The sequence below is a fragment of the Seriola aureovittata genome, chromosome 2, assembly GCF_021018895.1.
Source record: "Seriola aureovittata isolate HTS-2021-v1 ecotype China chromosome 2, ASM2101889v1, whole genome shotgun sequence".
In the NCBI taxonomy this organism is placed as follows: domain Eukaryota; kingdom Metazoa; phylum Chordata; class Actinopteri; order Carangiformes; family Carangidae; genus Seriola; species Seriola aureovittata.
The window spans coordinates 19,292,830-19,309,564 of record NC_079365.1 but is presented as its reverse complement, the minus strand read 5'-3'; the positions used below and the strand labels follow the sequence as shown (position 1 = coordinate 19,309,564).

Sequence of the window (16,735 nt, the reverse complement as noted above, 5' to 3'; positions counted from 1 at the left end):
TCCCTTAAGAGGTATCCAGGAAGCCTGGCACTGACCTGAAACTGGCTCAAGGGAAGAAGAGATGTAGGCTACTTGATTTTAGGTTTCTCTCTCTCTCCTCTCATTTCCTCCTTACTCAAAGCACAACAGAGAGACAGCTACTTGTTCCAAAATCCGTGGAGGACAGCATGTGGCTAAAGTGGGGGGGGGGGGGGGGGGGGGGTTTCTTGACATGAGAAAGTTTGGGAACCCGCCAGTGCCGCTTCATATCGTGAATGAAATTTCAGCTATCACCTTCGTACATCAAGGCGGGTGTTATTCCAGCACTTTCTTCTCCACGCTGTCCCCATTTACAAACTAAATATTTCAGACAGACTGACTGAGTTTGACTTGTACAAGTACAAATGAAGAGCACACTCTCATCCTACAAAACCGAAACAATGTCAAGTCACACACAACTTCATGTTTAGCAGCACATACCTCCTTCAAGCGCCACTTTGGTATCTTCCAGTATGATAATGTCCACACAAGAGGTAAATTCAAACAAAAAAAAGTATAATCCACAGAGATATAAAACAAAAACAGTCGCAGCCAGACGCTCCAGTACGAGGGAAGACAATAGTAGCAGAGCTGTCGGAGCAAACTTGGTTGTAAACGAGGAAGAGGAGGAGGAGGAGGAGGAGGAGGAGGGAGGGAGGGAGGGAGGGAGGGAGGGAGGCAGGAATGCCTGGAATGATGGAATTCAGTTCCTAGCAGGTGGTGAAAGTGAAGCGCGCTGATTGGTGGAGGACTGGAGCAGTGATATCAGCATACATTATGATAATAAAGCGTTGCATCACATCCTCTGAAGGTGAGGCTGCTGTCACTGGGTTTGCGACTCAAACATTTTAGTGTGATGAAGCACAATCAAGTAACGTTCAAGCACCTCAAAACTGTACGTAATCACTGCACTTGAGTATATGTACTTAGTTATTTTCCACCACTAACAGCACAGTTGGGCTGTGTGTGGAGCTGTGACCTGAGAAGTGTCAAAGAAAAGCACGTGTGCTCAGCAAACACTCCCAAAGTACATAGAGATTATTAAAAAAATGCATTAGAGGCTGTGTAGATTGCTGGAGGGCAGTAAGAAAAAGATATTAGAGGAAGTGATGTCAGCCTGCCTTTAAATGATTCATGTGTCCATAGCTGATGACATTTTCAAGTATGACTAATGATGCAGTAGTGAATACAAAGGTGGATAAACAAACAATTGACAGGAAGTAATTGATATTTTAATTTGCGACTCTACTACTGACTGCAATATGATGGAACAAAGTATTTTATCACAGTACTGACCTGTTTTTTTTAATATGTTCTATTTGGTATTTCATATTATAAGAGGGAAAGGAGAGAATAAAACAAATATGATTAACCTTATCTTTTTTAATGGCCAAATTCTACATTTATAAATGTAAATTTAGACCCCTATTTCTTGAATTAAAAAAATTAACATACAAATAAACATTTATAGGTATTTTCATACAATTTTCAGAAACATTAAGAATGCTTCATTTGCTTTGTTCTTTTGTTTTGTGCTTCTATTGCATATGTTCTTCTCCATGGCCAAAGTAATATCTGATTAGAAATAGTAAAGTTACCACAGCTGATATTTTGACTTCTTATAGCAGGAAAAGGTGTATCTGACTTTATTAATAACAGATTTGCTCTATTTTGGTGTCCCAGGCTTTTCCTGCTTTAATATGTCAAATGTTCTCTGTGAAAAAAGCCTGTGATAAAGCTGTATAAAAATATAAACATCTTCCCAAACAAAATCACACCCTCAGAATGAATGTTTCACTTCAATCTGGCATAGTGACATATCAATTACCCTCAATATCAATTAAACTAATATTATCGTTTAAATCTAGTGTTTTGTGACATAATAAATTAGTGAAAACAATGTATATATAGTATGTTTTCATTATTTTTCTTACCATTTCTGGGTTTTTATAGACTAAAAAAGTCTTGGTACTGAAGAAGACACAGTGATCAGACACACTGTTATATGAAAAAATGTATTAAACCCATCTTTTATAACTGCATTAGACTGCAGCAAATGTTTGTGAAGAACCAATCGATGCACCGACTGGGGGCAGAGAGGTGTACCAGTTTCTTTTTAACAATTAGACAGACTCCTCCTAAACAGCTTCTCAAGAAAGTGTGACCATATCTTTTGTTTACGAGCACTGGCTGAGAAATGGTGCCACCATCAAGAACACTATTAACACGTGAAGAGTTAAGAGATGACAGATTTGAGATCTTTGGCAAAGAGAGACAAGAGAGAAGTGTGTGTTTGAGTGTGTAACACTAGTCCACAGCTGAAAGGAAACAATCAATGCCCTCCTTTTTTGAGTACAGTGATGAAAATTGCTCATAAAGATTTCCTCACTTTACACCATATTAGCTGCCCATCACTTGTCATCTAGGTAGCACTATTCACATAGAGAATGACACACAGATGTGACACATGCATGACCCACATGAGAATACTCATTATTTCTTCATTATACTTGTGGTACTTGTTGCAGTGTAGTCCAATTAGCAGCTCTTCACCAGTCACTCTGTGTGTATGTGTCATCATCCAGAAAGGTCCAGTGTGTATTACACTGAAATGTCAGCCATAATTCAGTCTGTCTCGTAAAATGTCACCCTTTATTCTACAACTTTTATGAATTGCACGATAAAGGGCAGTTGCACAGGTGATTCTAAACTATTCAGACAGCCTTCCACCTGGTCAGTGATCCCATTCATACGGACTATGGAGTGACACAACCACAGGTTAGTGGACATTTGATCCAGCCAGAGTTTTTCAGGGTAAAAAAAAAGGTGATGGAAGGTCGATTGTCATACTGACAGTTAGAAAGACAAACAGGTTCCCGGTGAACAGGCTGGTTCACGACATCTGGGACATGGACGGCTTCCTTCTCCAACCCTTCCACATCTTCATTAGTTTCTTGGAGCTGTATGACACTGTCTTCCACAAGCCTGAGGGGGACCAGGACATACAATGCACTGAACGTTAACAAGCAAATTAAAAGAAAATGATGTGACTATCTCAGTAAGAAAGGAAGTGTATTTCCCATAATGTCATACCATCTTTATCTATTTACTTGAATGGATCAGCCTATAAAGTATTAACATAACCTGACAACCTTTAATCTAGTGCTGTGTCTCAAATTGTGTACTTCCATATTCACATTTGCTGTTTTGAATGCCTAAGTGCGTTCACACTGACAAGTATGGCGACATGCAGTGCACTTTAAGTACCCGGATGGTGAGCTCAAAAGGGTCAAAAAGTTGAGTGTAAAACGACAGACACCGCCAAGTCTCGAACCACCACTATACTTTTGTCAGTGTCAATGTCAGATACAAGCCATTAGTATGTTGGTTTTGTTGGACACTACCCTGTTGGAATTCACACACTACACCAGTTAGTATAGTGTGTACACGGTGTTCTGCATGTGAGTGTGCTGACTGAAGTATCCGATTAGAGACACAGCATAGGATTCTGTCACAATATCAAATGAACAAGAAAAGAGTTCTTACCAGCTGTAGCAATGCCTTTGATACTCTGTGTTATACTGGAGGATTTCACAATAGATGAAATACCTGAAGAAAAACAAAAGGATGTGCAAACACGCAATTAAAAACACATTTAATATCTCATCACTCTGCAATATGATTTTATGACTGCTGCTTACTAACAAGGACATCTCCCCCCACAGAATACATTTAGAATTTATTGTTTTCTGCTCCTGTTCCAAGGCTCAGAGATAGAGCTTAAATGTACTTAGGGACTCCAACAGGCATCTCTGAACCCCGGGCAAGGTGGATCCACACAGTCATCAAGCTGGGATGATAGCTCCTTATTAGGGAATGGAAATTGGTGGAACTGATGGAGTGGTGATGTAGACTTCCAACCCCTGTAGTTTGATTTTGATAAATGGTCTGGAAACAGTGGACAACTAAATGCTCGCAGCTAATTTTATGTGCGTATATGTGTATATCTTTATTTTGTCACATTCATCTTTATTCTTGTGATGTTATGGAAGCATAATAAAAATGAAGAACTTTGGTCATAGAAAAAAAGAATTTATTGTTTTCCCTTTTAATCCATCCATCCAATCCACCAATCTCCATCTGGACAAGAACCTTTTTTTGCATATTGCCATATAAAGATGATCTGACCATCCATTCATTAGTTATTAACATATTCAAGATGATGAATCTTGGAACTAACTGGCCACTGGATGGCATGGGATGATATTTTTCTTTGATTTACTACTAGTTTACTTATCCATCAGTACATTACTTTTGACAATACACTGTCTGTGTTAGTATGTTGGTACATTATCTAATATTCACCACACATGATATTGGCCTTGATATGTACATCCACTGTGCACTGTATCTCAGGTCTCACTGAGGGAATTTTAATGAAACATATGGGAGTGATTTTTTTATCCCTCCACCCTTTTGTTCCTCCGTACCTTGTTGTACGACAGCTCCACAGTCCGGGTCCTGAGCCACCTGCAGCAGGATCTCCTCCACATCACGGTTCTTCCCCGGCGGGTCGACCAGCTTTGTGATCCTTTGCTGGAGGGTACGTGGCAGTGCCATCAGCTGGGTAAACTGACCCTCTGGGCTTTTGTCTACCTGCAGGTACACAAGAATATTGTCATTTATTGTAATTTCTAGTATTTATAACATTAGCCAAGGAATATTGTAAGCTCAGTTACAGCTGTTTAACTTTTGAACCCAGATCCTGTGTGAATGTAATCTTGCTCTAGGACCCTAATTGATTAAAACTAGGTCCGAATAATATGCAAAAAAAAAAAAAAAAAAACGTATTGTGATTTTGGCAGATATTACAATTGCAACATGAATCGCGACTTTGTTGCATATCATTTTGATTGTAAAAAATAGAACAATGATTGATGATGTGATTTTTGTTGGGTCTTGTACCATGGTCCTTTATGTGTGAAGAATATGTTTTGTAGGCAGAGGCATCTCCGCAGCACTATCAGCAGGCATATGCACTATTTTGCTAACCTACAGGTGGCAGTAACACAGCAACAAATGCAGCAATGTGCCAGCAAAGGCGGGCCGGCTAGTAAACCTGGATGTAGACAATACAGGATTTCAAATAAAAAAAAAAATCCGCTTTGCAAAGGCTTTATGAGTGAGGCAAAGTATTCAACATCTTTATTTAGACCTCAGGGATGCATTCTGGTGAGTAACAGTAACTATAAACATAACTTATGTGTTCCCAAGAAAACTCCACAGGGCAGCTTAAAATCCACCCCACATAGTGGTGCTACAAATAAAAGCTAAGATAGTATATTATACTGTGTGTACTCAGGAAGAGGGGTTTGGCTTGGGGGGTAAATTATGCTGACTGAACTTAAACACATTCTAGGCATACAAATCAACTGCACATCAGTCTGCAGCTGGTTCATGCTTGTGTGACTTCTGCCGCACTGCCTAATGACGCACAAGGGCACAAGTGTATCTCTCACATGCAGGGCTCACAGTGCACAATTCCCCAAAGCACTGTTCATTGCAAAAGGTATTACTCACTTACATATGACACAAACAATAGAAACACAGTGCCTTGCTCTTAGCTGCTCCTCCTAACAACTTACTAAACATGTTATTCCAGGATGGTGTGATGCCTGGGGTGACGAGTAATTCCTTGGTATAACAGGGTGTGGTGCCAGTTAAACAGTTAAAAAAAACTAATGTCAAAACAAAACTGTACACTGAGAAAATTGCAGAGGAATGAGTTCATGTCATTTAGTCTATACAAATGCAAATATACTGTATGGAAAACAGGTAACAAGAAAATCCACTAAAATCTACTGTACAGGAAGTAAGTTAAAGTTTATTTAAGTTTGTTTAAAGTTTTTTTTACATTATACAGCATTTTGGTCTATGGGTAATGCAACATGTGTAGCCTACAGCACATAATATCCAAGATGAGCTGTGGTGCTTAAGCATCCAATGAGATAATAAATAATAGGTCCGTGCTGTGCTGTGTGTGTTTGCCATGTCTTACCTCAAGTTTTCCTTGCTGAGGTTTGTAGACCACTTGAGGGCAGTCCCTCAGGATATTGCTATACAGAATCCTGAAGTGCTGAAAGTTGTCTTTGACGATGTTGGCCACCTTGGATTTGTCTTCTCCAATCACCATCCTGAAATCCCCTGCAGAGGCGAAGACAAAATATTTTCATTTAAGTGTTAATATACATGCTTTACAGTTTATCATCTTTGTTGTAGTGCCATAGCAATAACAAAGTCTGAGACATTAAACTCCTTCTGCTGTTCAGTTTCTTGTGGAAAAATCCTGACAGTGCTAAAATACTTGTTATCTCATTCATTAGGGCATTACCTCTTACCTCTGTTGTGTGGGGAAGCTACATGGCAACACTCACCTTGTCAGTATGTAAACACTTTTAGGGTTAGCATTGATTTACTTTACCTTCGTTACATCTGAAGAATTCAGCCAGGTTAGTTTTGTGTCTCTGCGTACTAGAACCAATCCAATTACTTAGAGCCATGCTCTAAGATTGCAAATAACAATCCAATATGATAGAGCCTATAGTACATGTGTATCTACAAAGTAAACTAAACTGTAAACCACACAGGTTAGAAAAGCTAACAACAGGCTTTGATATCTCCTCTGCTGTCTTTGAATAACAGCGGTAAGAACGGCACTGCTGTGTGATATACATGTGTATCTGTTTCATTTTTTTTAGGTTCATGAAGTTGTGTGGGTAACTTACCGGCATAAGAAAGGCCAGCTATCTGCAGGAATAGGTCTTCTTCAGTGAAGCTCTCTGGCAGCATGAGGAAGGAGGCCGTCACAGTACTCTTCAGGTTGGCCACCAGAGCAGCACGGAGCTTCGCATTCTCACTCTGCACCAGCATTTTCACCTGTATGGGATGGGCAAAAGCAAAAGTAGTGAATCGTTTTTGAAAAATACATTGCACTGTTTCTACATATTCCAAATACTTGGAATATGTAGTTCATACTTGTTCATAGGTTGCACAATAAATAAATCCACAATAAAATAAGTAGCTTTAGATTGCTTGGTTCTTCTGATTGATTCAGTCACAGTCTAATCATAATACTGACCGGTTTGTGAAGGCGTCCAGCAACGTACAAGGTCTTCCAGTGCATCAGGTCATCTATTAGAGACTCCGTACTAATGACACCATATTTGATTATCTGAAAGGAAGAGGGAAAGCTCATAGACCTATGTAGTTTATACATGTACAGTTATGTTCAGACAAAAAACAATGACATATTATAGGATATAGATATTTAGATATTGAGTTTTAGAAGAAGGCAATTTTCATACTACTTTTACTACAATTATCAATTTGCTTCTAAAAATACAAAATCAATGTTCTTTTTAAATTTACATTCCCTTTTCTACCTAGAGACAAGGTTGGCCTGGTCCCATCAGCTCTACACAAAAAAGTAAATTCTGAGAAGCAGACACAGTTTGAGTAACTACAACAGGTTACACATGAACTGAGGAGATTTAAGAAGAAACTGAGAACTGGCAGTTTCATCAAGAAAAAATGTAGTAGATGTGGACTCAGTAGGCTAGAATAAGAAAAAAAGATGTAATTTACCCTCCCATCCACAGGCACCAGTGTGTTGTAGTATACTGCAGCCCCGTGTTCATTTTGTATGGAGCTGATCATCGTGGGCCCAAACAGCTTGAGGATGGAGTAGTGTTTGCGGTTTTGCAGCAGATTCATAGTGTGCCACGTCACCGGGTCGTCCACCGCAAACACAAAGTCCAGCATGTTCTTCTGTACATGATAAAATTGAAAACAATAGGGAACATAACATTTTCTTAAGCCATGAATTAGGACACAGCTTCTTACATATTATTGTTTTTATCAGCTTGTAGTGGGATCATATTGTGGTGATAGGTTACTTATAATATATTATATTATATAATAATATATAATAGTTGATAGCAATATTGTCCATATTAACTGTAACTGAGCAAACTGCAATACAAAAAATAACAAAATTAGTTATTCAGTTTATTGTTATTGAGGTTATTGTTAAACACATGTGACAAGTTTTGTGTGATGTAATGCATAACAATGGAGCACAGAAAAACAACTTCATTATTTTACACTACTAAAATATATTTGGAATATTGTGATGCATATAAGAAACTTACCAAAATTAATATAGGGTTATTGATTTCAAATACTCATTTGAATATAGTGATGTGGATTTCAAATATCCATATTAATGTGTCAACATTCATTTCAAAACACATTGCCCACCCCTTTATGTACTAATAGTGAGCCTTGTTACTAACAACATGCAATTTTCACCATTTGTAACGTCGGACACTGCAAGAAAAAAGACAGGAAGTACAGCATGATAAGTGTAACCTTTTTGGAAAATGGACCATTAGTCTGTCTTTATTTATTGTAGCATGCTTAGTCTAAAAAGGGTATACTGTAAGAATGCTGTACAGTTGACTTACAGTATTAGGTAAGGTACTAATGAAAAATATATTAAAGGTTCGTAAATTAATTAATTAATTAATTTATTAATGGTTAACTAATTATTTAATATTGCTTTATATAGCTGTTATAAGCTACTAACTATAACAACTTTTGGGTTGCCAGGTTGTGGAGAATCAAAATCCACTTATAAACAGTGTATTTACATTTATAACTACAGACTCAATGTATTATTGTAGAACCCCTTATTAATGATTTCTTAACGTTTATGGATGACTAACCTTTGCTGATGTCTTATTCCAAAGTGAGACACCTTATATCGTTCACTAATAACTTACTAACGTCTATAACTGTGTGAATATGACTCATTAGCAAGTGAGAAGCCCTTTGTTGATGACTTACTAACATTTATAAACTTGACCGCTTGGAGGTGCCTCCCTAATGAATTCATATGCTAGCAAAGTTTCATGTTGGAGGAGGATTTTCCACAACATGGCAACCCAAATGTTATTGTTCTTAATGACTAATAACTAATCTGTAAATCATCATTAACCGGTTCATTAACCATTAATAAAGATTAATTCATTATATCTTATAAAGTCTTTGTAAATGGTGCCTTGTCAGAAAGAATCAGACAGTATGGAAAGTGGCAGGACAGGTGTCTCCTACCTCCATTTGACCTTGGCTGGTCCCATGCTGTTTGAATACGCCAGAGCCATAGGCAAAAGCTAAGCTGATGTCCTGGGGAAACTGTGACAGAATCCTTCTGTATAGCACGCCGGTGTTGTGCAGAGCTGGAAGAGTCATTTCGAACTAGCTAGGACTATTTTTCATCAGCAACGGTAGCTGGTCTATGAGCAAGATAATCGACTAAATAACGGGTAAAACGAAGTTTTGAACGCGTGAAGTAAGAGATACATTTCAGACGTAGGGACTCGGTGCCGCCAAACACGACCGCAGACCCTGGATATCAATGTATATGTCAGTTTTATCGATTAACTTCGCCCATAAGCTCAGTTTGGGTCAGCTGTGTAGCTTGACGGTCGACTAAATTATGCGTCACAGATTTCGCTGCGGGTTGAGGGCTCATGGGAAATGGAGTCAGAGATGGAAGGTAAGCGACTCAAACCGTGAAACTACTGTTGAACCGTTAAACTGCTTAATTAATGACTACTTTGTTACTTATTGTGCACGCAGCTACGCTCTATGATTGAATGTTGTTGTGAAATATAAACTGGGTAACACATTGTTGTATTTTACAATTGAATGAAAGCTGAACGACTCAAAATTTAGCCGGCAGAGGGCGGTTTTCTACCAAGATTAGCTAAATGGCAGTGAGGTTATGCTAATTTGTGAGAATTGTTGTGTGCACACAGAAGCTACATGAGGTTGTACCAGACACTTTCTGCTTTATTATTCATTGTGAAAGGCCCATGAAAAGAGTTTAAAGGAATAAGTGTCATGAAGCTACACAGTATAAATACACTCAATTGGTAGTTGGCATGAGGTACTCTAAGCTAAAAAGCTCTAAGCTAAAACAAAGGCAGTATAATACAACAGTCCTGCAATAACTCCTGTTCAGTTTTTCTCCAAACTATTTTAGAGAGGTGTTGATTTAACTGTTTGGTCATTTTGGAGGCTGTAGGTTGTGGTGCTGTTGAATTGTATTGCATAATATTGGCAAGTGTTTCTATGATTTGGTCCACCCAATTTTTCAGAAGTTAATGTTAATTGTGAGTAAATATGCACTGATACATTTAGCTTGCATTTTCTGTTTCCTTTTCATGGAGAATAGTAACATCAGTTTCTTGTGAAGTACTAACATGAGCAATGGTTAAGTCTTTTTTATTTATCAAAGAATAGTGTAGGCTCAGTAAAAGTCAGGACTGATCATTCAACTGGATAACTATTTTCTATTTTGCCATCTTAAAAACTCTCTACAATACTCAAAACAAAAGATACCAAGCACACCCATGAAAGTAAAATTGTCTTAAGTTTTTGAGATTCGTGTAAAATACTTCTGCAGCAGTAGAAGCCAAAAAGATTGTGAGGCCATCATCAGTCTTCACCACAGCATTAGTGCAAGTCTTATAGGCCTAATGTGCACATTTGTTTTAATGAATAAATATTGAATGTAGGTTCATGACAGTTAGCAATATGTCTGCAGCTCATTATGGTATTGTCAAGAGTGGGACAAATATTATCTTCTTAGTAATTGCCGTGAGCCATCTTTTCAGCCAGATGAATATTGATAAGGTCACTGAATCCTGACTAAGAAGCTCACTCACTGTTTAAGTGCCTCGTCAATTCAAGGACAAGCACCAGTAGAACCAAAACGGTATTTTTTAATTTTTTTGTCTTATACTACATCATGTAAATGTTATATTAACACTTGTGATCATGGCTTTAGAGGTGACCATTAGTCCTTTCCCTCTATACATTCTGCTGGCCTCTGGCTATTTCTCCCTCCCCATAGTCTGTAAGTACTATCACTGAATTACCTCATGAATCTATGATATCATCAAATGTTTTGGATTTCTATGATCAAATTGTCCTTTAGTGGCAGTTATTGTATATTTGAATGAATTAAGCAGCTTAATCCACAAAGCTGTTGAAGACATGTTAACAAACCATTTCCTATTTACACATCAAACAGAGACTGTGCATTAGCAATTATTTTGAGTTGTATTTCTGGCCAGCTTATGAATCTAAGTCTAATATTCATTCTCCTTCCATCAACTCCTCAGGGAAATATCTGACTATTTAGTGACTATGTTCATCAGCTAGTCTCTAACTTTGTCTGTCTGTCAGCTGTCTGGTACTGGCTAGGTAATGTATAGTGGATAAATCAACTGGAAACAAAATTGATGAGAGCAATGAAACTGAACCCACAGTGTAAAATCTTGCGCCATAAAGCCAAAACAATGAGCTGAAAGACTAAAACTCTTTGTAGAGCTGAGGAGAACTCCAGAGTTAGGTGATAATTCAAAACATACAATCATACAAATATTCATTAGTCCAGCTTTTAGCCACTTGGTGGCAGTGCAATAAAGTAGAATCATCAATTTTTTAGTCGATAGGACAAGCCTGTTATACCTCTTGCTTATACATATCAGCAGCTACAGAGCAATATTATCATAATGATAATATTTTGTCAATAGATCGCTTTATACATTGTTTGCATTAAGGAACTACACAGTTAACTGTACATGAAAATTAAGGACTGAAATAGACAGTGTTCATGCTCAGTGTTGCTAATAGCAGAAAACTTACTGTGGCACAGGGAAAGTGGACTCAGGTAGTGAGGCAAAGAAGAAGGTTGCAGGCAAGTAGACAGGAAGAAAAACTCACAGTGAGATTTCTCCCATCACACCTCCATCTTTCCTCATAGTGTTTGTGTGGGCCAGTGTGAAAATGATGGAGGTGATAGGAATTAATGCAAAGGCTGCCTGTGTTAACTTTTGGTATGGAACAAGAACAACTAATTAAATTTGAATCATTGTTTGTGCTGATTGCACATTGATTTTCCAATTTCAAGTGATTCAGGCAATGTTTCTATCTCATGGTTTAGTCTGAAATTGCCACATGATTTTTAACTTACAGTGCCCGTCCTAGAGTGTGACTGGCTGCCTCAGGAACAATTCATTTAGATGTCAACAGCTTTGATAGGTTTGACTTGGCAGAGACCCAGATTGCAGTTCAGTTTGCAGTTCATTTTGCTGGTGAAGCCTAAATATTTGTCAGTCCCTTGGTTTATAGGAATTTTAGAAGGCAAATTATAATAAAACTCAACTACATGATGAAGAATACAAATCACACTGAATCGTGCAAATCTTCAGAGGCGCATTAACACAACACACACATATCCTACGTTTAATATTATCACATATTACATATCACATATCCTGTGGGTACAAACACAGATACAAACATCCACACAGACACACACACACACACACACACACACACACACACACACACACATGCACTAACTAGGAGAATCTTTTCAGCTTTTGCACGCCTGTTGCCATGGAGATTTCCATTGCTGCCCGTGCCTAGTGATGGAACATCAAACGAGAATGCACCATTAACCACACACACTTTTGTAGATGCACAGCTGCTCCAGAGCCCCACAGGAGGAGGGAAAAAGAGGCTGCTACTTTTATCTTACTACACAGAAGGGTTACGGTGTTACCAAGCAGGGAGTGAGCCAGTAACATTCATAATATGGGAGTCAGGAGCAAATGAAAGACAAACTAAACTGTACAGTTGAGGTAAAATGAGAGATTGAGTGACAATATGACTACCAGTTTTAATCATAGTTTGAAATAGTTTCAGTTGATTTGTGATTGAACAAATGTAGGTTATGTAAATATATATATTACTTACATACATACAGGTCTTATACAGGTTATTATTTATTTACAAAAAGGTAAACAATATTTGTGTTGCCATCACGGCACTTAAAAGAAATTGCAAACACACACACACACACACACACACACACACACACACACACACACACACACACATATATTCATCAGACCCAGTGGTCTATGAATTTTCCGCCTATTTCAGCTGGCAGGTGCTTGTTTTCTCATGTAACATCCTCCGTCTGTACAATAACACCTAAAATCTATAGCTATAAGCTGTAGTCAATAGCTTTGTAAATAAACATGCGCATTAATTTTAGATGGAGATACAGCAGATGTCAGTTTGTGACAGATACAGTTCATTAAAAAAACAGATATACAGTGTTATCGTTTTAGATATTTCAAGGGCATACGTTTGACTTAGTGATTGTCGTCATAGGTTAACTTTTGGTTATTATGTGATATATTGGCTAAATGTGATGTGTCAACTGCATTCAATTAAGAATGATTCTTTCAATACTGAATGCAAACAAGCTAATGGAAAAATGTGTGATTTTAATTCATAAATGCCTACTGATAACAGATCCTCGTGACCATCTGATGAACTGTGTGGCATTAAACATATTTACTTTCCAGATTTTGGAAAATGAACCAAGCTAGTGTCGATATATTCGATTGAAACAGATCAATCTTGCTGGTCTTTTTGTTTTTGACTTTTCTAATTTTAAGTAGTACTGGCTATTGTGGTGTCACAAGTATTGAAATGGAGGGGTAGAAATCGAATCTTTTCCTCTTAAAACCTAATACAGAGTGTTGGTTGAAACACTCCTCCACCAAATGAAGTATTTTTAGTTTTCAGTATGATGTTTGCCTTACATGGCTATAGGCTAGTCAACGCTCAGTTTAATGGTGAATTAAGCTAACTGATTGCAGAGAATGGACACATTGTGTGCTTCACTAGCTAGCCTAAGCCAGGAGGGACACCCATCCTATCATTAAGAATTACAGTGAGTTGGATTGAAATGGTTAAAATGCTTGTAAGTTTTACTAAATCATTGCTTCTAACTTTCTTTGCTTGTTATGAACTGCTAATCAGTATGTTTATCATTTTTGTGGTGCTTTTATTGTTACGCTCACCATGCCAGCTTCTGTTCTACTTGTTGCCATGGCGGTTTTGAGTCTTGAATGTCATGTTGTGCCTAAAATATGCAGTACAAGTAAGCCTATCACAAATGTCAGCATCAGTCTCTGCAAAACACTTGGCACTGCGGAGCAGGTTTTGTTCTGTGTGTGTGTGTGTGTGTGTATGTCTGTGAAGTGCACATAAACCTGGATAAATGGTGTTTTGGGGGGATTTGCTGCAGATATCTGAGTTGTGTGTGGGTGTTTTAATCTTGTAGCTCCATCCATCCACACGGTGCTGTTAAAGTTCATTGAAAGAGCAATCTTTTATAATAGTTTTTTCTGAATCTACTCTGTTCCCTGAAGTTTCCTCAGAAGCCACAATAGACTTTTAACATGTTTTCCCGTTTTTTTTTTTTTTCTGATGTTTCAGCTCAACTTGTAATGGAAGGAGCATAGTGAGATGACTTCTGTGAATGTCTAGCATTGTAAGACCTTGTGTTAAGACAGGAATGACAATAGCGCAGGCCCAAAATAACCCTGTTGCTTCCTGGGTTAAGCCCCCTGTGTTTTCAATTAACCTGGCAGTGCATGTGAGATTACTCCCTGCAAGGCAAACTTCCATTTGTTCAGTTTTTATTCACCACTATTAGGAGTCCTTTTACATCTAGTCATTAAAAAGGCATTTATCAATCTAATTAAACCTGGACTGAGTTGGAAATGAATTGAATAATTTGAACAATTCATTAAAATACTGGAATTGCAATTATATGCATGCCCCACTGAGGTTGTGGCATGTATTACACCATGTCACAAGCATCTACAACCGTTGCCAGATGTGCACACAGCCCAAATGTTCCGATTTTTTTTGGATTATCTAAATTGAGCCAATGAAGCCACAGGAGGTTTGACCCTTGCGTATTCACCCACACACACTCTATCTGCAGCAAATCCCCCAAAGCGGCATTTAAACCGGACTGTGTGCACTATACACACATATCAACAAATCGTGAAACGTGTAAATATCCTAATCCCCCACCAAAAATAGCGTCATATTATAAAACTATGTTCCTGTGTTTATTTGAAGATGAATCACATTCATCATTTTAATTGCTGAATTAATTCTTTGAATGAAGTGTGTTCATGTGTGCATGTGTGTGTGTGTGTGTGTCAGCATCTGTGTTTATGTGTGAGGATGTGTTTGCACATGCGTATTTGAGTATGCTCTTGTAGTACATTTGTGATGACAGATCAGTGATTGTGGATCTGCTACTTTTGCGTGTCCTTTACTGTGTTTACTCTAGCGCAGCAGCACAAGGCAGATCATATCTCCTCCATACTTAAAAGGAACAAACCCGAGGAAAGCTGGAGAGCCATAATCTTTTTGTAGTACCTCTTATTTCAATGGGGATGATGCGATACGTGTGTACTGAAGTGTGTCTTTATAATGCTAGTGCAAAAAAAAAAAGAAGAAATATACACACCTCGGCTCAGTTCTAATGCAGAATGCACCACTGTTTCATCTTAACACAGAAGCAGTGTCTTTCTTTGACTGTTGTCTGCTTAATTTCATGAAAAAAAACACAAACAGTATTATGTAACGGCTGTTGGGAGATGGGTTATGTGTTGTGTATGTCATGAAACATGTAGGCCAAGATGAGCTTAGGATGTTGCTACAGTTCACATTGCAGCTCTGTGACTCACTCCGGCTCTCTTCTGGTTGACTAAACACACCCCCCACCCTCAACTCCACTGGGCTTGACTCATCGTGACTCGCTACAAATGTGCATCCTGCATATATGCAAAAAAACTCTTTTCAGGACTGAGCACAGTTTAGGCATTTGTGCCTATATATGCTTGAGTCCAAAGACTGATTTATGTGCACAGACGTGTCTTTGAACATGTCTTTTTTTTTTTTCTTCTGGGATGTTGACACATCTTTTTCTGTGTTATCAGCACATTTTCTGTCTCACTCCACATAATATGAATTTGGAAGCCCTGTAGGGGCATTGGTCTTCAGTACATTTAAAAGCACAGCCCACAGTGCTAGGGCAGTTTTATGTTCAACAAGGGGTGAATCAAAGGTGAGTGCCGGAGGCTGATGGAATCTGGTGCAATAACGTGCAGTAATCGATCCGGTAGCAATTTCACATGTGTACAAAAACCTAAATTATGAGTCACACAAAAATAGCTGAGGTTCCAAAGAGATGTGGCCACATGAGCGGATTAAATTACAGCTGAAAAGCAACCTCTCAATGGCATAAAGGTCAAGGAATTCGTTTTCCATCAATTCAGTATATCAGTGCCAACCAAATCTGTGTAGAAAATTAAAGTGGAATGTTGCCAGAAATCTCAGCGCTTGATGCTGAATGAGCAGTCAAATCCAGTAAATGGGCTGCTGAATATCTCTAAATGAGTACCTCTGGAGAAACCGTAATGTAGGTCTGTTTTTTCTTCTACTGCAGTCTTCTAATGCCAAGCTGTTCTCCTTAGTGTGCTTCAGATGTGTGTGGAATTTTCCTCCCGCTTGAATAATCTTCTCTCTCCCTCTTTGTCCTGTCATCTTCCGGCTGTTTTTTTTCAAGTAAAGCTTAGAGCAGCAAACAGTGCAGACGCAGCCTGCTGCTGCTGCTGCTGCTGCTGCTGCTGACGGCAGTTAGGAATTGTGCTCTTCTCATGCCTTGAAATGGTGAATATGTAATGGAGCAAGACATGGG

The 16,735-nt window shown here is 38.4% G+C and overlaps 2 protein-coding genes across 3 annotated transcripts in view; both read right to left on the bottom strand.

Moving 5' to 3' along the window:
- The window catches only part of vgll4b (vestigial-like family member 4b), a 41,558-nt gene extending 40,924 nt beyond the window's left edge, over positions 1–634 (bottom strand). For both annotated transcript variants that reach the window (XM_056401389.1, XM_056401397.1), the window contains exon 1: positions 460–634. The gene's annotated coding sequence lies outside the window, so the exon portion shown is untranslated. The remainder of the gene's footprint in view (positions 1–459) is intronic.
- Positions 635–1,228: 594 nt separating this feature from the next.
- tamm41 (TAM41 mitochondrial translocator assembly and maintenance homolog) lies at positions 1,229–9,585 on the bottom strand. The gene is made up of 8 exons (XM_056401365.1): positions 9,193–9,585; positions 7,663–7,845; positions 7,157–7,249; positions 6,804–6,954; positions 6,077–6,222; positions 4,509–4,674; positions 3,565–3,627; positions 1,229–3,003 (listed from the first exon to the last, which is right to left on the bottom strand). The coding sequence occupies exons 1-8, from the start codon at positions 9,328–9,330 to the stop codon at positions 2,912–2,914; spliced, it is 1,032 nt and encodes a 343-aa protein (XP_056257340.1). The 5' UTR covers positions 9,331–9,585; the 3' UTR covers positions 1,229–2,911.
- Positions 9,586–16,735: the final 7,150 nt, after the last annotated feature.

Coding starts and splice junctions, on each gene's coding strand:
- tamm41 (XM_056401365.1), bottom strand. CDS start 9,330: ATGACTCTTCCAGCTCTGCACAACACCGGCGTGCTATACAGAAGGATT. Junction 7,250..7,662: donor TGGTGCCTGTGGATGGGAGG/GTAAATTACATC, acceptor TCTTCCTTTCAG/ATAATCAAATATGGTGTCAT. Junction 6,223..6,803: donor AGCTGGCCTTTCTTATGCCG/GTAAGTTACCCA, acceptor TCGCCTCTGCAG/GGGATTTCAGGATGGTGATT.